The following is a 27,242-nucleotide window of genomic DNA, read 5'->3' on the forward strand; positions in this document are numbered from 1 at the left end:
TCTAAGTAGATGTTTCCTACTCTTCTTCCTACCAGACCTGTTTAGTACATTTAAACAATGCTGTACTTCTTTACAGAAACACAATCAGATCTCTGGAAATTAATATTAATTTAGAGTTGGAGTATGAACAAAAAATTGATAGGATCTCGAATAACTTGGTGAGCAAGCACTCAAAGTTCCTGAGTTGGACTTTAGCACACTTTGATGATTAGCACTTTACTCTCCTCTTGAAACCACTTCCCATAGGCTTTTAGAGTAATGGTTACTAAACCAGGATAATCCTCTGAAAACATTTTGCAGCAATCACAAATATTGCTTTTCATGGTCACAAACAAGCCTCAAGATGGCCTACCTTTGTTTCCCTTAAAGGCCAACTGCACCAATGATAGTAAACCATTCACGTAAAGGTACTCTCTTGCACAAACATCTTGTAACATAATAATATGAACATTATTACATTTCATGAATCTGGATTAACCTTTAGTAGGTGAGAATGATCCCTCAAATTCCAAAGGAGAACCTTAAGCACTGAGTCATTAAATATCCTGATACACCACCCTCCATTGGGCTTTTCAACTGCAGTCCTCCTGCTAACCATGACCAATCAGCGTAAACCGGGTTACTGTGGGCCACTGTTGCACTAATATACGCACAAATCTATTCCCTGCTAGTGCATTACAACATGTTATCTTTAAAGAGTTTGCATACTGTGATTGTCTGCTTGTCGTAGGTAAATAGTTTACATTAAATATTGACCTAGGTACGTTACAACCACACGGACAAGTGGGAACAAATAAGACATAAACTAAGGTCAAAAACACATTAAAATCATTCCATATGAAATCTAAAACCACTTTACAATTCATAAAAATCCACACCAAACCAGTCTTTTCATCAACAAACACATATTGAACAAGATCTGTTTTTCTGTGCTCCTGAGATAGAAGGCAATAACTTAACATTATCCCCCCTGTTCAAAATAGGTTTATCTTCCAAATGAATAATAATCGCCAGGCCCAAACAGCACAAAAGCTTCAATGATGAATGTTGCTGAGGCTGCTTGGAACCAGATGTTATTTGTAAAGATTGCCGATCAAAGGGCCCTAAAGAGCCCAAAGGCTTGCAATGGTTATTTTTCACAGACAAAAGGTCACTTTCTGATTGAATAAATAATAATCCCGCCAGTAGAATTTTCAGCGTTCATTCTCTGTAAAGTCTCTGAGGGTTCTTCATTACATTCAATGAAGGCAACACCACTTTGTCAACATCTGTATTGTCATTTAATACATTTATTTTTATTTTTTGTTAATTTATATTAATAAAGCGCACAAAGCGGCCCTTAGGCATCGTGGCGCTGTTACAATAGGTTTTACTTAGTTGCGAAAAGAAAACAGAATAGGGGTAGAGCAGAACAAATAATCACAGTTAACACACAGTACAGAAACAATTGCATGGTGGCATTTGTCAACTGGTTCCATGGTTACAGGGGAACCAGATCATATAAATATGCCTGAATATCACCATCCGGATAATAAGAAAACTTACCAGAACATTTGTTAATCTTTAATTTACATTTCCCTTTTAATCTTTATGTCTGTTTGCAATTCCTACTAGAGGGATAGTCAGCAGCCTCATTAATATCCAGTTTGATTCGAATCCCACAACTTTTTCAGCACAATTGCCTGCAAATATTTTCTCGAGCCCCTTTTCTGCCTGCATGGTACATTCTTTTTATTTTTAGATGTATTTCTTTATGAGCGATATTGCACAGATCTCTTACTACAAGGATAAGTGGGCTCTGTCATCCATCAATTACGTGAATGGCTGAAACAGTTTGAACTATATGATCATTCAACAATGCAATCTGGGAAATAAGTTTCGCAAATGAGGGTGCTGTATTGGCAGAGCCTAGCATACACCAAGCATGTGCTCAGAAAAAAGTTTGAAACAAAACAATGTACTTAGTTTTCCCTGAAACCATTGACAAGTATTGACATTAGAGAAATGTGTTACCCAAATATAATTCACCAATTCTAGAGCCGATTAGAAACTAAAACAATGGACACTATTTATGACAAACTATGGGTGCCTAGCTTAGGCACAGACCCTATTTGATTCAATCTTTTGTGATGTTGGATTCTAGGAAATTCATTCTAAATGGTTCCGTTTCTAAAGGAAATATATTGTTTTTGGAATTCTTGGACAGCAGAGTCTAACTCACTCACTATTTTCAATGAATCTGGTTCACCCACAAAACCTCCAGTTTCATTTGTTTATTAAGGAATACATTTAAATCACGTTATTGACTATTTCAGACACCAATCAAAGGACCTTTCATTCCACATTTAAATTTTAAATGTCTAAGACCACAAGAGTTCCCAACTTGCAGGTGAAAGTGCTATGGTAATGATGATACCTATGCTCAGAAATTGATGGACCTTCCGCTGATGTTGCTTAGTACCCGCTCTATGCCTGCACATGCGGCTGACCTTCATTACCTCATGTCAGACCGTAGTTCGGCTCTGCTCTGCTTGACGGAGACCAGGCTTCAGGAGAGCTTTGCTCTGGTGCTGATTCAGGCTATTTCTGATGACTACAGGGTTATCCATTTAGATCGGTCCCCACCTCAGGTTGGGGGAATGTTAGCAATAATGTTTTGATCTAATCTTGCAATTGCCCAGCTTTGCTGTCCTCATTCCTTGGCCATGAAAGCCCTTCTATTGAGATGCACAATTTCCCCTGCTTTCACCTGTCATTTTTTGATTTTCTATCATCCCCCCAGTTCCTATGTAAGTTTCATTGAACCCCTATCAGATTTCGGGGCTGACCTTCAAGTGAAATATATGCACCTTGTTGTGCTAGGTGATTTTAATTTGAAATGTAACTGTCCCAGAGCCCCAGCCCAGGATTTACTTTTTGATAGCTTGGCTGATTTGGATCTTCAACAACATGTTTTAGGATCCACCCATAAGCTAGGGAACACGCTTGATTTGGTATTGGCAAATGAAGCCCTGGTAACCTTTCAGTCTGTTGAGGCTGTTCTCTGGTCAGATCATTATTTGGTGACATGTATACTTAAAAATATTTGGGTATGACCTAAGTCTCCTCCTCCTAAAGTTTGTCAGCACTGTTGGTGCTCGGCCAACCTATCGGTCTATGCTTCCTTGGTTAAAGCAAAGTGTTTGTTATCCCCGGTGGTCTCTCTGTCAGGTTTTCTCTCATTGTCTGCAAGAAGCAGAAGATGAAATGGCCCCTTTACAGCGTATTCAACCATGTAGGCTCCCCTCTGAGCCATGGTTTTCTTACCAGTTAAAACTGGCCCGACTCAAACTTAGACGGGCGGAACGGAAATGGCGTAAGGACTATGACTCAGATATTAGAGCACAGTTTAAAGCCTATTCTGCGGCAATTACAGTGGTCAAGAAATCATATCTAACACAGGAAATTGAGTCTTTGCTGTGCCAGCCTAAGGCAACCCTGATAATGTAGGCAGGTTTGTCTGGGGTGGATTAGTAACGGTGGGTAGAACCCTGGGATGACAACCATACACTCCATAATACGGAGTGTATCCGGTGGAACAGTGTACCGTGTTATTGTAGGCAATTTCGGCCAACCAAACGTATTCTACCCAAGATGTTTCGGAGGCGGTGGCATAACAAGGAAGTTACTGCTCTAGACCTTGATTCACTTTCTGTCTGCCCATCCATTTCTGGATGGTATCCTGAAGACAAACTTACTTCTATGCCAATTAATTGGCAGAAGGCTCGCCAGAAGCGTGAGGTAAATTGTGGCCCACAGTCTGTAATGACTCGCATGGGTAATCTGTTTAGTCGTACAGTGTTTTGTAGGAATAATTCCGCCAGTTCTCCGGCAGTGGGGACGCCCTTACAAGGGATGAAATGACTCATTTTGGTTAATGAATCAACCACGACTAAAATCGAAGTGTATTTTCGAATGGGTGATTGATCGAAAATTAGATCCGTACTAACCGTATGCCAAGGAGTAGGCGGAGTGGGCAATGGTTGTAAGAAGCCGGCAGGTTTTTGATGGCTGTCCTTTTGTCTACTACAAGTGCCACACTTGGTTACATAGATCCGTACGTCACCGTGTAAGGTAGGCCACCAATAATGACGTGCCACGTTCTGTTGAGTCTTGGCTATTCCAGGGTGCCCTGCAGTAGGGGCGTCATGGCACTATTGCATAACCTCTTCCCTGAGAGCCACTGTGGGTAGACACAAGGCAGTATCATGATACAGGAGACCCTTTACTAAGGTGTGTTGTGAGCCTCAAGAGCACCAATCTCGCAGTTCCTGGGTAGACATAGCATGGAGCACATCTTCAAAGATGTTAGGTTGACCTACAACACCGATAATACGTGCAGTAGGTATGATAGAACGTGTCTCCTTGACTTCTTTAGTCTCGTTTTCCGGGTATCGAGACAACAGGTCAGCTTTTCTATTATCTGACCCCGGACGATAGGTTATGAGGAAGTCAAAATCAGCAAAATAGAGTGCCCAATGTAACTGCTGAGGACTAAGAGTTTTTGCGTTTTTTATAAACTGCAGGTTCCAATGATCTGTGATTACAGTTATAGTATGGTAGGCACCCAGAAGGTAATGCCGCCATTCCTCAAAGGCCGCCTTCACCGCCAATAACTCCTGGTCTGCTATGGTGTAATTAATTTCAGCCGGAAGTATCTTTCGAGAATAATACGCAACTGGATGTAATAAGCCAGTTTGCATGTCGCGTTGGGATAGGACTGCTCCCAGAGCGTAACTAGAGGCATCAGTCTTGATCACAAAAGGTAACGCTAAATCCAGATGCCTTAAATCTGGGGCCGTGGTGAAGGCTTGCTTTAACTGTTGAAATCCTTGTTCTGCAGCCGCATCCCAATGAAATATCTTACCCTTTTTTAGTAATGTGGTGATGGGCGTGACCAATTCTGAAAAGTGTTTTATGAACTGGCGATAAAAATTCGCAAAGCCTAAGAATGCCTGTACCTCTTTTACAGTGGTAGGAGCAGGCCAATCTGGATCCACCTGTACTTTTCGTTGGTCCATCTGGACACCAGAAGGTGTCAGGAAGTAACCTAGGAATTCCACCGTAGTGCGATGGAATTCACATTTCTCTATCTTTGTGAATAAGTGGTGTTCTCGTAACCGCTCGAGTACTGCCTTAACATGCTTTACATGTTCCTGCATGTTACTGGAATATATTAGGATATCGTCTATAATGACCACCGCAAACACATCCAAATACCCCCGTAACACCTCATCAAGAAAATGCTGAAAAGCAGCTGGGGCATTGCACAAACGAAACGGCATCACCTGGTACTCATATAGACCAAAATTTGGTTCTAAATGCCGTCTTCCACTTGTCACCTGTCCTCACTCGTACCAGCTGATAAGCCCCTCGGAGGTCCAGCTTGGTATATATACCGTGGCATTGCGCACTTGATCCAGCAAAACGAGTATCAGGGGTAAAGGATATCGGTTTTTGATGGTTATGCGATTTATTCCGTGGTAGTCTATACAAGTTCTCAAGTCCCCGGTCTTTTTGGGTATGAAGAAGAGCGGGGACGAGACAGGTGAATTAAACGGCCTAATAAATCCATTTTTTAAATTAGTATCTATGTAGTTTTTTAGATGAATGGTTTCTGCTTCCGTAAGGGCATAAACACGACTGCACGGCAAAACTGCCCCTATGTCTAAATCAATTTGGCAGTCAAATGGCCTATGAGGCGGCAGAGTTTCAGCAGCTTGTTTGCTAAATACATCCTGATATTCATAATACTCTGAGGGCAAAGTACTCAGGTCTGTCTCCCCGGTGGATGAAGCACAAAAACTAGGCTCAGGGTTCTGAGTGGGCTTTTCGTCCTTCCCCGGAATGATACAATGTGCCAAGCAATATGGAGAGGCCAGGGAGACTTGTCCTTTAGACCAATACACTTGTGGATCATGTTTAATAAACCAGGGTAACCCTAAAATGATCCCAAATTGCGGTGCTGCAATTAGATCAAACTGTATGTTCTCCATATGATGTTGTTGACAGCACAATGACAATGTTTGGGTACACTGCGTAATGAGTCCAGAACTCAATGCAGTGCCATCAACCGCCCGTACTACCTCTGGAGATGTCTTCTTACATACAGGTACTCCTAATTTACGTGCATATGTAATATCAATAAAGTTGCCCGCGGCCCCCGAGTCTAACAGAAGGGCCACTGAAATCTCTTGATTGAGAAAACTTAGGGTACCAGTTAAGGTAATGTGTGGAGCAAAATTAGCAAACTTAACTGCTGGGGTAACTTCTGCCACTCGGTTCGACTGTATCACCCCTACTACTGTCGAGCCGAAGCGTTTCCCTGAGACTTGGGTTTCGTGACAAATTCCTTTACAAAATGTCCTGCTGAGCCGCAATACAAACAGAGCCCCTCCTTACGTCGATGCTCCTTTTCCTCCTTGGTGAGAGGACCTTTGGTCGAGCCTATTTGCATAGGTTCATCTCCGAGTGTTCTTTCTACAGAACCTGTAGGGCGTGGACTACAAAACTGATCTAGCCGTGCTATCGGTCTTGATTCCCTGTGTTTTATTGTCCGCCCGGCGTTCAGCCTGCCAGTGATCTAACCGCAAAGCCAAATCTATCATGGCTGGGCAATCGAGTGGCTGAGGGTCAACCTGAGCGATGAGGTCCTTAAACTGATCTCTCAGTCCTTGATAGAAAAGGGACATTTGCTTTTCTCGAGGCCATTCAGCCTCTGCTACCAGCCGGTTAAATTGAGTGACATATGTCACCAGTTCTTTTGTTTCCCTGGCGTAAGTTTAGCAATTCCCGATCTTTGCACATTACTGCCGCCCTACGATTGAACATTTTTCCAAACTGTGTTTGAAAGTCATCCCAGTCATACAAGAACGCATCATCCCTTTGTATTAATGGGTTCGCCCAAGCTGCTGCGTCCCCCGTTAAATGCGATATAACAAAGGCTGTTCTTGCCTGGGTTGATCTGAATGCTGCAGGTTTGGTCAAGAAATGAAGTTTACATTGCCTGATGAAGGTTTGGTATTTTTGCAGGTTCCCCCATACCTCTCTGGGGGAGCCAGCGGAACCATGTGTTCAGGAGTTACATTAACTTGGACTGGAGTGGGGGTTGCAGTTCCGCCGGGAAGGGGGGAAGTTTGGGCAGACAAACTGCGCACCTGGGTGGCCAACACCGCGTAATCTTGCCTAGTGGCAGCAAGCTCAGCCTGCAGGTTCTGCAGAACCTTGGTGAGTTCCTCCATGACTGGTCGGGTCGTACCATTCGGGAGCCTGTAACACTTGGGCTTGTGCTTCTGTCAGGTCTCCAGCTTCCAGGCTCAGGAGTGGCACGAACCAACCAACCCCTCCACGGTCTTGGTGCCTGCAAGTTAAGACTTACACAAGCTTCCGCGACCCTGGCGGAGAAAGAGGGTTAGGGCCTCATTGGTTGGATGGGTTCCGAAGCAAGGGTAACCGGTGAGAGGACTAGGATAGGGGAGGTGGACAGGGAAGGGGACATAGGATAACACAATAAAACATTTGCACATTCACAGCATGCACAATTTCCCCCCCACACCCACAACAAGGGCTAAGAGCCAGAAAGAGACTTATCTCAAGGGGTGAGTGCTGGCCTCCTGCCTGCGCACTCTCAGGTCCAGAATCCGGAGCAGTGTTATTGCTGAAAAGAGAGTGGGAATTACCATCTGCGTGTTACATCACACACTGAACCTTGCATTCATACACTCTCACAATAGTGGTTAATTGCACCCTAGACATGCTCAAGGTGCGCCATGCTCAAATTGTTAGACACATGCATCTGCCCATACTATGCCCTACACGAGCGGATTACAGCCGCGCGTGGCTCCACAACTGTAATTGCCCCAAGTAATATTTCTACCATGAGGGCCCCTGTGTAGTAACAACTCGTGTTGTAATTCACACAAATCGAATTGTAGTTTTTCAGGAAGCCGCATAATATCAGGAGCGTTCACTTCCAGTAGGTCAACTCACAGCAATTAGTGGGTTAATACATGCACAGCTATCGCGCTGTGTAGCTCCTAAAGTCTGCGCTTGATTTGGATTGCTGAAACTACTGCACTGGTAGTCAGGACATTCACACTTAGCTTTTACTGGAGCAGGGGGGCATGAGAACCTCGGGCAGAGCCCCCTGCGCATGCCCTTGGCCACAGCTGCTGGTGAAATCTCCTGACTCTCTACGATGCGCTACAGCGCTGCGCGCCTTCCCCCAGGTCTGCTTGGCCTGCCTGTGGCTTGCGGTACTTATCTGAATGAGGCGAGGGGCCCGGGTGGAGGATGTGTGGGGCGTGGCCCCTCGTGCGCTTCCCCTTGCTCGGAGCTCCGGAGAACACGTCTTCTCTGGTTGGAGTTCTGAGCACAAGCCCTGTGCTCTTGAGGGTCTTGTGCGCACGCGCCCCGCCCGACGTGGGCTGTAATAAGTAGTTCTTGGCCCGGGGGTGCTTTGGAAATGTAGTCTGTAGGCCAATTCTCTTGCAGAAAGGACATAGAAGCCTTTTGTAAGGCAGGATTCTACTTACAAAGGCATGTTTCTTCATGGTGCTCGCTACCATTAGTCTCTGATCCTTTCCCAGCACTGGGGCACCATGATGGGTACCTTGCCCCATGACAGCCACCATGCGTCCACCAGTGGTTGCAGCTATGGTACTGAGCCGATTAGACTATTGTAATTCCCTTTACTTAGCCCAACCAAAGGGTATAGTCCTCCAGCTTCAGCGCCTCCAAAATCTTGCTGCATGGTTGGCAATGGGTTGACCTTATGGGGCCCAAACCTCGCCAGCTCTGCGCTCTCTGCACTGGCTCCCAGTGACTAAGCACATTGAGTTTATGGGTGGTCTGTATTCTCCATCGAGCACTCCATGACCAGGGGGCAGAATACCTCTAGTCTAAATGTACCCACTACCTCCCCAGGTGCTCCTTGCGCTCAGGGTCAGCTGGTTTGCTATGTGTGCCTCCCGTCCATCATTCTCAGATTGGTGGATGGGCTTTTTCAGTAGCCACCGCTAGACTGTGGAATGATCTTCCACTGGCAGTAAAAAAACGGCCTAATCATCTGGCATTTAGAAGGACTTTGAAAACATATCTGTTCTAGATGTTTGCTGAGGCTGGGTTTGTGGTCTACTGGCCTTTCCTCTCTAGCGCCATGATGCCTATTGCGAGCGTGCGATTCACAAGTTACAATAACATAACATAACCTATGGTTTCAATTTTATTTACATATCACAAAGCACATACATCTTGTACTATATTCTCCCTTTCAGTGATGTAGCTCTTAAACTGGGCTCCCAAATTGCCTTTACATGCTATTAGGGATTTCATTCATTCCTGAGAGACATGACTAAATCATCTTCCACTTGGTTGCTCACTTTTTCTGTATTTTAAAGGGTCAAGAAAGTTAGGGACACTGACTTTACTTGGGCAGCTCTGCCAGGTAAGCTCTTCCTTTCAGCCTGTGAACCTGCTCCCAAAATCCATCTTGGGCAACGTGGCCCTGCCTTAGGAAAGAACTCTGCGTTTAATCCAGTGTGGGAAAAGGCCCCTTTAAAGAGATTATTCCATAAATTACATCCTGTTGGTATCTAGTCTGCTTCTCTCCTGTTGGATATGTTGTCTTTCTTCTGTTTTCCTTAAACCTCTTTCATCTTCCTATGTGTTTGAGGTTAAATATTCAGCTAGCTCCACCTGAAGCAGCATGATTTGACACAGAGTTTTGGATTGAACAGAGTATTTGATAGGTTCCCTTCACTTTCTCACACTCCCAAGGGACATCTGTATTGCTTATATTTGCCCATTGAATGTGTATGCGTCTTTAAAAATTAGTCCCCCTCTTTGGAATAACATCAATGTTGAACTGGAATATTCATTTTTCAAATAATTTTCTAATTGAACATGTTATATTAGTAAAAACGACACATTCAGATATGTAGGAACATTCTGAATATTATGTGCATATGATGTTCCTTTTTATGCCAAATACATATCTGTATTTAGCTTTGAAATGAGACCAATGGTTCTGAAAATGCAATTGACAATGTATTTCCAATGGTCACTTTGAATGTATATTGTAAAAGTGGATTTTACTACACATCAGCTGAATTGCATTTTTAGTATCAACCTTATGCTGTTTGGATGCATTTGTTTATCAACAAAGAACATGAATTGGTAGGTTTTTCTTTATGACTAAGGTCTAATGCAAAAGGTGTCAATAATTTGTGAAACATACCACTCTCCAAGGTCACAAGGTAAGAACATCTCTTTATCTTGTTCTTTAAAATTGTTTTTATTGGTTGACAACACACTCAGCAATCCATTGTCCAGGATGACACTTCAGATTAATTAAGAAAAATAAGAACATGTCCTATCCAGATTCTACAATATAAAACCTGCATGTAATGTTATTGGTGAAGGTTAGAAACAGGGTCCATTTGCTCTGGTAAATGCTGGAGGGTGCATTAATCTTCTATTCCTTGATCAAAGTGATGTCTAATGGATCTGACATTCTTGTTTTACAAAAGAGCTGACTACTGCACAGAAACAGAAATTCTGGTACACTTGCAGTTCATAAAATGCCAGTGCAGCATGTTAAACAGGGAAATGCCTTATTGGACCCCTTTTACTTCGAGCAAACAATAGGTTGTTCTGGTCTGATCTATATTACAATTTCTAACTTTGTAAATAACTTCACATTCTTTTCTTTTCCTTATGGAACCCTAAAATTCAAGTTGCACAGTTTGCCGCTCTCTTTCACATGGCACCAAACATTCAAAAGTACATTTGAGTCGCATCTTTCTTTTAATAAAGTCTACACAGATAGCATGTTGTCTTTAGAGAGGAATGACTGGTGACTTTTGTTTTTTACTTTGTTTTGTCTGACAGTACGTACCTAATATGTCTGTATAATGTACCATTGTGACCTTGCATCAGTAATTAGAGAGCATCACATTCAATTAAATCCTATTTTAAAAAGTGCCTACACATGGACAGACACGTGGACATTCACACACACACACCTATGCACACTCAAGCGCACATTCATACACACACACACACACGCACGCACACGCATACACGCACACACAACACATATACAGACATGCAATGAGTATTTTTCATTCCTATGTCCTCGTGATTTCCTAGCCCAAAATGATAATAGTTAAGGGTATTGGTCGGAGGACTCAAATCATGCTAAATGAAATGAGAGAAAGGACAGAATTACATGAAATTAGATGTTAGGGTTACTAAGAAACATAACTACAGTGATTTCTGAGAAAATATTTCTGACTACGTCTGTTTTTTGTTTTCTTTTTTCTAATAATTATTAAACACAAAAAAGCAGCAAATCATGAGAGAACGTAATGTGTTTGATCCAGATTGTCTCCTGCATCCCAAGAATGGGGCTCTTTCATACTAATCAATAGTGTGCAGAAACTGCCATTAATGTGATGCAATACATGCTTCAATTCTGTCTTATAATTTAACTGTGATATGGAGGCTGTAGTAAACATATTTAAATAAATCACAGGGAATTTAGTCATTCATATAGTGTAGATTGCGCTCCCTTTTGTGCAGCATTATGTCGATCATATGTTAAATATGTATAATTTATGTCATGCATCTTTCACATATGTTGTGTTTATCACATAGATTGTAGCCACAGGGATCTGCCGCACAGATGACCATGTTATTGAAGGTGTCATGAGCCATGTCAAATTACCTGTTATTCTTGGCCATGAAGGAGCAGGGATTGTTGAAAGTGTTGGGGAGGGAGTGACTGAATTTAAACCAGGCGAGTCTAATATGTTTCTGAACTATGTTTTCATTCCACGATTACTTTCTTTGTAATTCTCTGAATCATTCTGTAATTCCAAAGTGTTCCCATGAATAAGTATTGTTTTCTAGGGTTTGTGTCCTGACAATGGAGAACAGTTGCTGTATGTTTTTTTCTTTCTGATCACCAGAAGTGGGGTTGTTCTCAGATGAAAAGAACTTCTTTATGGGTCAAGGTGAATTAAAGCACATTGTTGACAAATGAGTGTGTTTGACAGCAACTGCTGCTACGTTAAAATGAATGACACTTTGCTTTGCGACATTTGCCTAAAATTCTCTCCAAAATGTCTAACTGCCACATCTCCCTCATTAACATGCCCGAAATAAGACGAAATATCCATATTTTCTCCCATCTTTACTTGAATGAATGCTTTTGTCTCTCAATTGGGTAGTTTCTAGGGACTGAAAAATGACAACAGCCCAACCCTAGTTTAACAGAAATACCCTCTGGGTAGTGTGCATGCCACTAGCCAGCACCCCAAAGCCAAAGTTATAGTACAACACTCTCCAGGACACGCTGTGAAAATAGTGTCCCACCCCAAAAAGAAAAAACGCTGTTCAGATCTGATCACGAACCCCTGGTTGGGAGAACAATTACTGCAGTTGCACTTCTGCGGCACGGAATTTGGCAATTCCTAACATTGCTCTTACTTACATGAATTCTAGAAAACACAACGTTTTCAAGGCAATTGTAAAATACATGCACATTTGAACTTAGTACTCCACACCAAATTTGCAAATAAAGTTCTTTTGTTATTTGGGACAATATTTTGGCCGCTGCAGATCTGTGGCAATTATCCGGATTGCTCCACCACATGTGGCATTGTGCTTCATATATCATGCCACTCATCTTGCTATGAAATATCTCTAAAGTACGCAGCTTATTATGCTTTCCCTTAATTTTTACAGGAAAAATCATATTTAGTTTGGGGATTCAGTAATCACACCTGGTACTTTTAATATTGGTATGATATTTTACTCTGACCTGGAAGGGTATGGTATTATAGATATTTTGCACTAGCACTTCATGCTGGACATAAATTATAGTGCAATGATCGCCACACTATTGTTAAGGTGAGAATCAGGTTCCACAGGAAACCCGAACATTGAATTTCCAGTAACTTTTGACTTCCTTGACGGATTTGGCTGGCATTTTGCAAACAAAAGGTTTGTCAGCCTGTGACATCAAACCCCCACCCCCACACCTCGCCCCTGCCACCGACCAGACCATTCCCCCACTGCCTGCCCACCATCCCTCCCCTTGACTGGAAATTTGGGGAAAGATCAGTTAAAAAATGAAAAAGTAATTAATACACTGTTTTTGTCCTGCTCCCATTTATTTTCACGTAGAGAAAAAGTACACATTTCTGCACAGCACACAGCAAAAACCACTGGATGGAACTGTGCCGAGTATGAAACAACTTGGGCACGAATCGTTGACTTGATTTCCATGAGGGGTCTGGTGTTATTCCATACAGTAGTTGTTAAAATATTTGATGGAGAAGGGGGTGCCCCCTACTCCTAAAATGATAGCTACATTTTTCCCATGGTGTTTTGCAGCAGAGATGCTGACAGACTTTTCAGAAATTAAAAAAGTAGCCTTTTTCCCCAAAATTCTATTGCTAATAACAATTGACTTGGTTTGTCAAGGACCTCCATCCAAATTGCTAATTTTAGGAAAAATACGTTATAAAATGAAAAGTTATTAATAAAACAAAAATCACAATTTCACAGTTTTCATCCCATTGATTTTACGATAGAGAAAAAGTGCTGTTATTGCACAGCCATAGCGCGAAAACTGCTGGGCAGATTTGGACCAAACTTTGGAAGGATCTCCCCCATGACCTTACTGAGTCTAATAACATTCTCGACATCAGAAAGAGACTCAAAACACTTCTGATTATGTAGTGATTCCTAGGGGAACAGTGATTGTTTTGAATTACAGTGCTTAGATGGGCTGGTCGTAGGCACTGCAAAAATACCAAAAGCAATAGCAAAACAATCACATCAAGCTAGAGGTCGGGAGTGGGAAAAATGTCACCATGTGAAGTTGGGGATTTGGGGGTGGGTTTCGAAGCCACTTACGAGTAGAACATTTTTAGTTTATCGGGGAAGACTATGTGAATCTCACTAGATTACAGCAGCAACGCTGCAAAACGCATTCAGAAAAAATGTGTGTCACACAAGGCAATGAGTGATGGGGTAATGAGAGGGGGTTATAGAGGTTAAAAAACAATTGAGTGGAGTGAGGGGACCTGGAAAAAAAGAAATGGGACACAAGTTGAGTACCTGTGAGAACATGGAAAACTTTTTCATTCTGAGTTATTGTTGTCCTTATGGTGGGAATCGGCAAACCACCACTCTACCGCAGGAATTTCTGTTATTGAAAATGATTACTGTGAAATAACAGCTGCAGTGCCTACATCTACAGGGCAGGGGGCAATGGGTATTTGGTAACAAATTAATGGTGTGACATGGCCAGTGGCCATGGCTAGTGGGCCCAAAAGAAGATATTGGTGCAACACGTACAGATGCCACGGACGAAGGCTATATCTAGTGAGAACTCAAGAAACTATGCAACATGTTCGGTCATGGGCACTGGCCATGGCTAAAGATCAGGGCTAGTGGGCCCAAAAGAAAACTATTTGTACATCGCTAGTGGGCCAGGAGGAAACTAAGGTATCGCAAAACCCTTGAAATTGAGTGAAAAACGATTTGATTTGAATTTTAGTATTTGTAACACTCTTTTCCCATGGGGGAGGACCTGTCAGCAAGCTGAATCTGGGTGCAGATGGAGTATATATCATGTAGACCAAAGATTACCAACAACGGCTAGCCAGAAAATGTACCTAAACAGTTATATTCTCAGTTGTTTCTTAAAAACAATTAGGCAATCAATGAGCCATAGCTGTAAAGGAGAGAATAAAGGTTATCACATTTTTCACATTGATCACAACAAAACCCCTATAATTCAGCACTCCCATTTCAATCAAGTCCACCTTTGGGATGCAAATGTGTCACATGAACCAAACAGTGATAGGGGGTAATGTCCCTCCGCCACCCTGGAACTTTGTAAAAACGGGCAGGCGAGACTGGGGGCCACAACCAAGTCTACAACCCCTGAGCCAGAGACTATCCTCCAGAAATAGACTGAGTCCACAGCGACTACAGCGATATCAGTGCAAACCTAGACCAGCACCCTGACGGGCACACTTGGGAGCCTACCCGACTTCACAGACCCTGCACCTATACAGGTGGCCAGTGTCTGTGGACCTAGCCTTTGCCACAAAACCTGCTTAATGATAAGAAGTCCCAGGAACCCACATGACCTTCAGCTGCTAGTATCAGCACACTTAACCAGGCTCTCCACCACTGCCTAGCAAGGAACTTGGGCCTATACTGGCAAGGCTGCGACTGGGGTGAGAGACGATCCCTGTGGGGAACCAGTGACTATAGGATCCCCCCTCCTGAGAGGTGCCTGCCCACCCTACGCCATAGCAGAGTAGCCCCGCTGGGAAAATATGACTTCCCTAGACTACCTGCACGTTCCGGTATTCTGGGAAGGGCAGGAAACACTTGAACCCTCAGTACCATCGAACCTGTGAGGTGGGGACGCATTCTCCCCAGCCACTGGGTGGTCCTGGAAGACACAGTTGCTGTGTGCACCCCAGATACTGGAAGAGGCACACAGGCCCCATGGAGATTGCAAGGTGGGGTGGCAAGGGGAGTGTTGTATTGCTGAGGGGAATAAGCTGCAATTCAGCTTGCCCTTCTCCCAGAAGGAGGGACTGAGTGGCAGATGCGAGAAGAGGCTGATGCCCCGAGACACCCCCCGGACAGACCTGGTCTGTCAGGCCAGGAGGAGGCCCCTTCGAAGTCTACTGGAGGAGCCCCGGAGTCAGAACTTATCGTGATTCTGGAGGAAATGAGGTCCGGCTTTGGGTCTATCAACACACAACTTGATGGAATGGCCTACAAGGTCTACCACATGCAGGAACGCATGGATAAGGAAAGTGAAAGAATATCAGAGGCAGAACACCAGGTGGGAGTCCTGGAAGACACCAACAGGGAGGGTTACCTCAGACGATTGGTTCGCTGCATAGGGAAGTCCCTGCAATTAAAGATGAGAACTAAGATCTGGAGGGGAGGTCCCGGAGGAATAATAACTGGGTGGTGGCAGTCCCGGAGTGTATCCCACAGCGAAATATGGAGGTCTTCATGGAAAAGTGTGTACAGGAAGTGCTGCAGACACCGTATTTGTCATCACAATTCCTGATTGAAAGGGCCCATTGTGTATCACAGGTGACCACTAGACCGGGCCAGGGACTCCACCTGATAATAGCTTGCCTGCTCAATTACAGAGACCGGGATGTAATTCTCTGCAGAGCCCGGGGCTCATCCATGTTAAGACCATAGATGTTTGAGTCATTGCTATCCCGATACCACAAATACTTGCACACTTATACTGTATGGTTGGTAACCTCAACGTCACCCTGGACCCCAGGAGTGACAGATCAGCTGAAAACGTCCGCCCACGGTTTAGAGCAGCAGAGACAGTAAGGAGATGCATAGTGGTGTTAGAGCTGGGGGATGTTTGAAGGCTACTATGGCAGGAGGGTAGCGAATACTCGTTCCACTTAATGGCCCCCAAAACCTCCTCACGCATTGATTATATCCTTGCAAGCCTGCCTCTTATATGTAGAACAAATGACTGTATCCTTCTTCCTAAAACACAATTTGACCACTCGCCGGTCCTCTGGTCGATTGACTTGGGTAGTGAAGGTGCCCCTGGACCCATCTGGAGATTCAAACCTGCAGCCCTATCGGACATAGTATTTAACAGTGAAGTGCTTAGTCTAGTTAAGTTATACTTCCTGGAGAACTTAGGTTTGGTCTCTACGGCGAGCTCCATCTGGGAGGCATTCAAGGTGGTGCTACGGAGGGGATGTCTATTTCTAGAATGGGGAATGCTGAAGACAATACGTAGGCAGATCTCTGAAACAGAGCTCGATATCAAGCGCCACAAGGGTGGGGCAGAGAACGGGGAGGACGCAGACTCTGTGGCCGACCTGAGGATGCACTGGATTGCTTTAATAGTCTAGCGGAGCGTGCGGCGAAATAACTGGCTCACCCGTAGATGGCTCATTTATATGGGGAGGAGGATAGACCGGGTAGACTTTTAGCAGCACTGAGCGACGCGAAAGGGGAGCCACGGATATTGTTCCTGTGAAGATTGCAGATGGCCAAGTGGTCATACAGCCAGACGCCATTCTAAACATCTTTTGCCAATAGTACAAATCCTTATACTCAGCTAGGGGGTCGGTACTAGCACAGGAATTAGTGCGATATGTGAGCGAGGCCTCCCTGCCTGTTTTGCAGCGGGAGATGAATGAAGCTCTAGCTAAGCCCATTACACAACAATATTTTATTTGCCATACGTGCTCTCCCCTCTGCAAAAGTGCCTGTTACAGACAGAATAACAGCTGAATTCTATAAGGAGTTTGGCACAGAGGTGGGGCGACTCGCCCCAATTTTGCGAGAGGCTGCGATCATTCTAATTCTTAAGCCTGAGAAGGACCCCCTGGACTGTTCCTCATACCATTCCATCTCCCTATTGAACCTAGACACAAAAATATTTGCTACGGTGCTGGCAGATCGACTGCTTCCATACGTGGCAACCATAGTCCACGCGGAACAGTCAGGTTTTATCTCTGGAAGATCGACCTCATTGAGCTTGCGCAGGCTCTTCGCAATCCTGGCCCAAATAGACCATAAAGTACAAGAAACTGCATTGCTGCTCGACATGGAGAAGGCATTTGACTCTGTTGAATGGAGATACCTATTTGAGGTGATACAACAGGTGTGAATCCCAGAATATTATCTAACAGCGGTGAGGCTGCTGTACGCTGGAGCAAATGCTCAAATTGGGCTTGACGTCAAGTGATCCAGGGCCTTTGAACTGGGTCGTGGGACCAGGCTGGGCTGCCCGCTGTCGCCATTGCTCTTTGCAATTGCAACAGAACCACTGGCGGCCTGGCTATGTAAATTTCACCTGGTGAGGGGACTGGCTCTAGGCGGCGCTCAGGAACTGGTGTCGTATGCGGACAATGCTATCCTATGCTTTAAAGACCCTGCAACCAACTTGAAACCGCTCTCACAGGAGATAGCGGAGTTCGGTCGGACTTTGGGCCTTAGAATAAATTGGGCAAAGTCGATATTATTTCCAGTGAATGAAGCCACTTTTAAACCCACTGATACTGAGGGTTATAGATGGGAGCAACAATTAGTTATGTATCTTGGGGTGCTGGTAAGCAGAGACGCCCGGACATTATTGGAGGACAATCATAAAAAGTATTTGAGCACTCTGAATTCCAGGGTGGAGAAGTGGTGTAAACTCCCCCTCTAACTACTGGGTTGGATAGCAATTGCTAAAATGGTGGTGGTCCCCAAACTACGCTCACTTTTTCATAACATAGCTGTGTGGCCTGGAGTTAGCTATTTCACTGAACTGAAGGTCCAGTTGGCCAGGTTGGCATGGCATCCGAAGAGACTGTGGGTCCATATCCCATTTAAGCTGGGCCTTCGGATATGGAATATTGAGTGCCTCCCACTGATGTGTGATGAAGCTGGCGTGCAGGAGTGGAGAGGGGTTGGGATAGAACACATGGCTGATTTATACACTTGGGGAATATTTGTATCACAGGAGCACATCACTGCAAGGATGAGAGCAGGGTTCCAACGCACACTGCAGTATTTTAGAATCCGGGCAGCCTTTAAGGAATGGTCCCCGTTGTTCCCTGATATTCCACCTACACTCCCACTGCTGCAATACCTGATGGTCTCTATGACCATGAGGCAGGTGGTCGCTACCCTATATGGGCTGATCCAGCGCAAAACTCCTAGTGAGGCCCTGAAGTGTAGATATCAATGAGAGGAGGATGCAATGCCCCCCTTTACCAATAAACAATGGGCAATGCTCTGTGAGTGCATGCATAGTGGGGCGTTCAACACACTACTCCAACTGATCCACCTCAAAACCCTATGCAGGACCTACCTGGCACCGGCTCGTCTCCATCTGTATAACCACACCAGGGCGGGCATCTGCCCGAGATGCAGCGCTGCAGCAGCTGACTTTCTTCATATGTTTTAGGGGTGCCCAGAATTGTGAGGTTTCTGGGAAGGGGTGGAGGAAGTAGTCTCTAACATGCTGGGAAGGGTAATGTCTTGGGATTTGCTGAGCTGTATGTTTGGCTGGCTCCCTGGGATTCCAAAACAGAACTGGAAGTTGCTTACAACATGAATGATAGCTACGAGGAGATGTATCTTAATGAGATGGAATGACTTGAACCCCCAGAACTCAGACTTTGCTCAGAGATCTGATCTGGTTTAGCGACACTGATAAAGAATACAGTACTCTGTGTGGACAGCAGGCTAGACCCAACAACATCTGGGGTCCATTTGTGTCCTACCTACTGTCTCAACAACCGATATTGGAATCCGGGGAGTCATCCGGTGGTGAGCTATGGGCCTACTCGCAAGCCTAACAGCAATAAGAACCAACATGTCAGAGAATGTCTGATAAATAAGTCCTGCCCTGTAAATTACACACTGTCAGGAGGACCCTACTGCCTGTTTATTAATAATTTGCTTGTACCGAGCTTTAGTGGTTGTACCACATTTTGACAATGCATTTCTGAATGTCTTGAGACGTGAATCGGTCAATAAAGAACTTTTTTTTAAAAAAGGATATGGCTAGTGGGCCCAAAAGAAACCTATTGGTTCAACATGCGCAATGTCCACAGCCGAAGGCCATGGCTAGTTGGCTCAGAAGAAACCTATTGGTGTGCATGTACAGTAGCCACAGCCAAAATGCGTTGGACAATGACTCAAGGCCACGGCTAGTGGGCCGCACAGACGCATATTGGTGCAACATTTACTGTGCCCAAGACCATGGCTAGTGGGCTGCGAAGAAACTATAGTATTACAAACCCTTGAAATTCAGATAATAAAACTTTTGTTAGGAGGGAATTAGGGTGATCAGGTTTAATGTGAAACATACATGTCAACAAAAACTTTGAAATTCAGTGTAAAAAGCCTTGGTTAAGAGAGAGTTAAGGTGATCAGTGTAGTAGTTACTTCCAGCTTCAGATGGGCATGGAGGGCATAAAGGCAATGCCCAAAGGTACAGCCAATCTGAGTAGAAGGGACCACATTTGTGGGCCAAGATGCGCCAGTGTGATGAGTGTCACAGATAGCCCCAAAAACTCCACAACTCGATTAGATGTTTTTGAGAATCTATTGAACATGATCAGAACTTGACAGAACTCTCTTTCTCTCTGCCTTTTCATACTCTTTCACTCTCTATTTCTCTCTCCATTGCCCACTCTTAAACCTAATTCATCCTTTCCTCCTCTTCTGTTATCTCCCCTTGTCTCATCCCCTCTTTGTTCTTCCGTCCTCCTATCCTCCCCTCCTCCTGTATCCCCTCTCCTCCTGTCTCCCCTCTCCCACTTTTATCTCCTCTCTCTCTCTCTCTCTCTCTACTCCTCTCACTCTTTTTGTTATTGCGATCGGTTTCCAAACGAAGCGTTACACATATTAAAGAAACAGTGCAACAGATACAAAATACAGTGCTAAAATACTACAATACATTATAACAAAATTGCAGTGATATACATTTGCAATGGCCAACCCTCCTTAAAACCGTAAAAACGTGTTAATCAACAAACTAATGTAAGTAATATCAATTCATCTAGATATTGAGCATATCAAAAAGTAAAGTTATCGAACTGTATAGAGCTAACATTAGGGCAAAACAATTGCCTTCCATTAAATGTTTCCATACTGATTCTTGATATTCCTATATACAAAACGATTAAAATGAAGTTTTCTGAGATCGCCAGTCTACTCGCAATATAGGGGGTAATTCATAGATTTTAGAGCAGAAGCAGCGCACGCGGGCAGCGCAGAGAGGGAGCGTGCGCCAGCGTGCGCTGGCTGCGTGCGCCAAAACCCATTTTCAAACACATCCTATTCATGGATACTTACATCCATAACCAGCCGTGGCGCAGAGTGGTGCAGCGACCCTGCAGCACCTAAAACATCGCACAAATCCCCTACATGGCGCAAAGGCAAGTGGACCAGCATATAGCCCCCCAACCACAAAAACGAGCTAAAAACGCCACACAGCCCTCACGTGCCAGCGAAATTGTGTGTAAAACTCCCCACGCACCCCTTGAAATACGTGTATCCCACTCATTCGAGCAAAATCGCATGTAAAACTCCCCGTGCACCCCTCGGAATATGCGTACCCCGCTCACGCCAGCAAAATTGCGTGCAAAACTCCCTGTCCATCCCTCGGAATACACATACCTCACTGGCGCCAGTGAAATTGCATGTAAAACAACCCGCAAACCCCTCAGAATACACGTACCCCGCTCGCGCCAGCAAAATCGCGTGTAAAACATTGCGTGTTCCCCAGCCCCAGTGGCAGACACCTCCCAGCAGGCGCCGACTCATGTCCCCCACCCCACCCCCAGTGACGGACACCTGCCAGCAGGCCGGACTCATGTCCGTCACCCCACACCCCAGTGACGGGCACCTGCCAGCACACAAGAAAACAAAAAATAAATCCAAGTCTGGATGTCAAAAATTAAGCAAAAAAAATGAAGGCTGCAAACAATAAAATCCAAAGTAAAATGGCTCCAAAACATCAGTCCATAAAATGAATACGCGTACCCCGCTCGCACCAGCGAAAACACGTGTAAAACTCCCTGCGCACCCCTCGGAATATGCATACCCCGCTTGTGCCAGCGAAATCGCATGGAAAACATTGTGTGTCCGCCACCCCACCCTCAGTGATGGGCACCTGCCAGCAGGCGCCGACTCATGTCACCCACCCCATCCCCAGTGACGGGCACCTGCCAACAGGCTCCGAGTCATGTATTATTTTCTGGCCCAACCGCTGCCACACGGAAGACACTACCAGTCCGGGGTCCTCCTGCCCCTCGGCCGATGCCTGCCCCGATGATGTTGATGACCCTTAGGCTACATGCCTCCTATGTTGAGCATGCCTCCACCTTTCTGCTGCCTGCCGACCGCCACCAAGACTGGCTCTGGGTAGATGGCAACACCCGGGGCCGTCATGCAGGTGCCCTGCTTGAATGTGCCTGCACATCGTCTGTTGCCAGGGGTCCAGTTGCTGGGGTGACCACGTGTGCTGGAGCTCCGACTCCCAACTGTGGCAGGGATGGGATCTCCACCAGTCTGGCTGCGTTGGTTGGGGCAGGTCCACAGGGGGCGCTGGTGGCATCTGGGCCAGAAGACGGCACGGAGAATGACTGGCGTATAGTGTGCATGGAAGAGGAGAGGGCCACAAGACAGAGCGACACATGGAGGAAACCCCACCGACCACGAGCCCTCTCAAATGGGCCACATTGGCACACGTCTCTTCGTGATGACATGCGTGGTCCCCCCAGGATGCATGCATATCATCACGAATCGCACGTGTGCGCAACGCAAAACCAATGAGGACTGACTCAATCCTGTCATGGGTCCCCACGTCTGCAGGTAGAGGAGTGCCAGATCATGTGGACCTCCCCCCCTATCTGCGGACGGGCCTTGGACGGGGCATCTCTGCTGGTGCATGGTGATACAGTCAGTGTTAGGGACAGTGACATGCACAGGCTCCTCCGCGGTGAGCTGTGCTGCCTCCTGCACCTGCCCCTGGACTGCACCACTTGCACCAGTGGTACCACCCCCACCAGGCCCCATGTGCAGCTTGGATGCGGCCTCCTCCTCCTCCGTACACACCACCAACCGGGATGGCTCTGCACCGTCTTCCGCCGTCGTAAGCCCCTGTGGGGGCTCACCCGCCCCTTCCGTTGCAGTCGTAGTGGCAGGCGCAGCACCAGTCCCCTCGCTCCTGGATGATGGAATTCCTGGGAGGGTGACTGGGCCTTGCGTCGCCAGCCGGTGGAGGCATCCGTGCCGCTTTCCTCCACAGGATTGTCTCCGCCCTCTTCGTCACTCGCCGCTGTATAAAGGGAGACAGTGAACACAAGCATCAGGGCACTGTACAATAGTTCCCTAGACAGAAAGCAATAGCACATGAGTGGCACTGTCAAACGTCACTTCCATCATGTGCGTTCACAACACATGGGTCAGTGCAGCTAACACACATGCAGAACAGGCATGGCACATGCAACACACATTTGCATCCATGTCCAAGGCACCGTAGAAACATCCAATGGTGGGTTGAAACTCACATGCATCATGGGACATGCTGATCACATGCACACATCACCGGAGGGTCATTCATCTGGCCCCCGTTTACCCGCAGACACAGTGGATACAAGGATGACTAGGCTGTATCAGTGAATCAACTCATCATCACGGACATGTGTCATACATCCATGGTGTTTACCAGTCACACACACACGACTCAGACACAGACATGTACACCATGCATGTCCATGACAGCAGCACCCATCTCTCACACCCCAAACATGTCCAAGTACAGTCACAGGCATGCATACATGGGTGCATTCGCATGCTGCTTCGCATGATGCAATGTAACACATACACCATCCATGTGGGCCACGCCTGACTGGACTCACATGCAGCACTATCATGTCCCTGCACACAAACATCCATACATGAGCCATGTCACACATACAGCCAAGTAGCTAACTACCACCACACTGCAACATGCACTGTTTCAAACAGGAATGCATGGGCACTTACCGCTCGACTTCAGATGGGCCTGCATCCTGAGGATCTTGTGGTGAAGCACTGGGCGAATGCGCTCCAGGACCCTCATCTGCTGGGTGCTAAGCTGGCCCCAGCGCCCCACTGCATCCGCTGCCTCCAAGAAGCGCCGGGCATTCTTGAGGGTCCTGGACTTGTAGTCCTCCCAGTGCTTCTGGACGTGTTTGATGTAGCGGGGTGCCACCCCTCCACGTTGATGGCATCCACTATGTCCTTCCAGATCCTCTCCCATCCTTCATTGTCGGCGTGCAATGGTGTGAAGAGGGCATCATAATGCCCCTGGACTTGCTCCACCAGGATGCCAACTTCATTTGGAGTGAAGCTGGCAGCCCTCTGCCTCTCTGCTGGGGGGTTGCCACTGGTGCCCGATGGTGTTGGTTCGGACATGGCAACCCCGAGGTAGGTGTGGGTGGGTAACTGGGTCCTGGGGCTGGGCTATGGAGTGATGGAACACCAGTCGGGAGTCTTCTGTTCCAGCAGGGGTGGTCACAGCAACTGGACCCCTGCAGATGGCTGATGTGCAGGCACTAAATGACAGGGCACTTTTGGCAGCAGGCAGGCAGGCAGGCAGGCAGCAGCAGATGGCTTGTAGGAGGCTCCTGGGGCTCTGGGAGGGGCAGGAAAATGTCCTTCTGGGCAGAAACGTGGTCGTCTGCGTGTTATTGCATGGCCAGCTTTATGCAGAGTGAATTGGCGAATTGGCATGTGAATAAACAGCACGTCAGCGTGTAATTCGAGGAAAGGACCGTAGCGCGTAAGAGCATAAGTGAAGTAACGCGCGCAGGCATTTCCTTATGCACGTGTAAATGGTCCACGGGGGTCTGCAGCGTGGTGTAAGTGCTTTCACTGGAGACCGACGCGTGTGTTTTTCCTACTTTAGGGATCACACGCGATTACTTCACCGCGGTTACAATGCCTATGATATTTCTTTTCCACACTGACGGTGAGTCATGCACGCTATTGCATGCTATTTTTCACACTGCGGGTGCCCCTGTTTGTCGTGTACCCCATTTATTGAGGTCATAGTAGCCCGCGTGTTAATCGCGTACACGTTTTTGTGTTCCTGGCTGCCACAGCGTACTGCGTGAGGTTTTTTTACATGCACGTGGGCTACAGGGGTTACATGTACACTTGTCCTGTATTTTTGGGGTGCCTGAGCATTGCGTGAACGTCATTTACCCCAGGGCCCACAGGCAGCCTTGCAGGAGTACAGGGGTGCGTCTACCATCACGTACCCTGCCCCCTTCACCCCTATTGACCAGGACAACTGTTCAGTGCAGCTCCCATTGGCATTAGTACATCCGTGCCATGGTTGTGAGGCCACTAAAGTTTAAGGAGGCTCAGCTGGGCATCTTTTTTGGGAGTGGTCGGGCACGTGGCCGGGGTGACCAGGGAGTATGTGGAGTCCAGGGTGGCCGTACAGCGAGAAGAGGCAGGGGTGCACTTAGGGACCACTACACACAATTAATAATACAAGTGGTAGTAAAATTTCACCGTTGGTAGAAGCCTACATTACACAGAAAAAGTGGTAGCAATGGCTGAGCAGCCAGACTTATCTCAAGAGCAAATGAGCAGTAGTAGAGATTACACCAAGGACTACAATTACTGTGACTCAAGCAAACACTGACTCAAGGTTTCTGGTTAAGAAATATAAGCAAATTTATTTTTAAACCATCTGTTCACAAAACACTTCACTTCTATTAAAATAAAACAACACTTCAAATACACTACACACAACCAATTCCCCTTGGGTAGATAAATTCAAGGTAAGTACATTGGGATTTGACAGACCGGTGTTGTGAAACAAAGACGTTACTGGGAGTACATATACAATCACTTTTTGACAGTAATGACAGTTCGGTCTTACTAAAGATAAGTGTACCCGCGGGAATAAATGTAACCATAGTCAAACACACTTAGCACATGAATTCACACAAGAAAATTGGGGATAAAAATCATAGGCAATACTTTTGTCAAGGCAGATAGAATCAGAGGGCACCTTCTAACCAGTAGATAAAAGTCAATAGGCCTGCGCCAGTGTCAAGTGTAACAGGGGTCCTGTTGCCGAGGATTACATGGTTACTACAGTTCACGATTCAAGATTGCCAGGAGTACTTAGATATTGTCACGAAAGGAGTCAAAAGTTAGAAGAGGGAAGGAAGAAAAGGACAAGCCTTTGGTGAGGAAGAAGGGTTCACCCCAACTCCTCGAAGTCGGCCACAGTACCTTATTCGTTGAAGAAAGCTGGTGCCACAGCAGTTGTTCCTGGTAGTTCCTGTAGACTCACGGTTCCTGTAGCTTCAGTCATGGAGACAAGAAGGAGGACGTCTGGAGCAATATGCACTACCCAGGGATGAGGCCAGCAGCAGCAAAACGACGGTGAATGAAAGGTGCGCTCCTTTAAAACTGGAGAGGCTCTTCAGATGGCTACAGTCTATTGGCCTCATCTTTATACTGCACAATAGCTCTATTTCCAATAGCTCTGTGACTAGCATTTTTTTGCAGCATTAAGCCAACAAATAACTTGTTGGTTGACTATATGTTCTTAGAGACTGGAGTAATTAACTCTAAGCAAGTCAGGGACCGGTAGCTACTTATGGCAAAGCCACCACATTTAGTTTTACAGACAAATCTAGTCTGTACTAATATATGTGCCACATTGAGCTATGTTGTCAAATTCAGTTCATTTTTTTAAACTGCACCTTTTGTGTTTTGTCAAGTACTGTTTGACGTTTACCTGGAATATATCAGCTTCAGACAATCTCCTGTGTTTCATATATTTGTCACATTGCATACACTATCCCACCTGTTTCTGTGGACTTTATTATTTTTAAATGTCACTGATATAATAAAACCTTGTTTGTAAATGCTTTAGAGTTGTTTATTATGTTGTATTAGCACCAACCAGCATATATTGCACAAGCAGAGCATGATAGGTACCATATCTTTACCAAATTGTGTGATTGATTCATTACAGCAACCAGTTCAGTAAATGCTGGTAGCCAATATATTATTTGATTAATTGTGTCTACACGGGAACACCCCATCATCTGTTTTCAGTTTTCTGCTCCATCTAAGTTCCCGGGGGATTTTGGAGCTCCTCTTTGTTACCACTATCCGTTCCACTACAGCAGGGTGCAGCTATTTCGACCACAAAGAGGATCCTCTGGCTGTGGAAGATGAGCTGGTTGATCCCAGCAGGCCCAGGGGAAGAAGACTCCGGACTGGATCTTCTCTTGTCGTTGAAGGGTAGATAGCTCAGGACTGCAGCAGGGCTTCATCGGGACTCAGGAGTTGCAGCAGCCGTCTTCTTCTCCGCTTCTCTTTGGTTCTTTGCAGTTCCAGTGGCAACTCTCACTTCCAGCCCAAGAGTCCTGCCTTTTATGCCATAATCCTCAATTCACGCAGCCTGGCTGTCAATCACTCAGCAGGAGGGTTTAAGTTCTAGGCTAATATAACAGCCTAAAACAGTAGCACGTTTATATAGTATAATCGTGGTAGAAAAGTTAGGGTAGATATCACTGCCACCAACCAAGTCTTAATGTTAAGAGAGCAAAACAAAGCTCAGAGAGGCACAGACAAAAAGGGGTAGG

General features: G+C 45.8%; 1 protein-coding gene across 1 annotated transcript in view; it reads left to right on the plus strand.

Moving 5' to 3' along the window:
• The window catches only part of LOC138515903 (alcohol dehydrogenase 1-like), a 349,539-nt gene that overhangs the window by 145,149 nt on the left and 177,148 nt on the right, over nucleotides 1–27,242 (plus strand). The window contains exon 3 of the mRNA XM_069630664.1: nucleotides 11,698–11,839. Coding sequence (XP_069486765.1) covers nucleotides 11,698–11,839 — 142 coding nt within the window. The remainder of the gene's footprint in view (nucleotides 1–11,697; nucleotides 11,840–27,242) is intronic.

Source organism: Ambystoma mexicanum, chromosome 6q (genome assembly GCF_040938575.1).
Source record: "Ambystoma mexicanum isolate Mex_15411 chromosome 6q, UKY_AmexF1_1, whole genome shotgun sequence".
NCBI lineage: Eukaryota > Metazoa > Chordata > Amphibia > Caudata > Ambystomatidae > Ambystoma > Ambystoma mexicanum.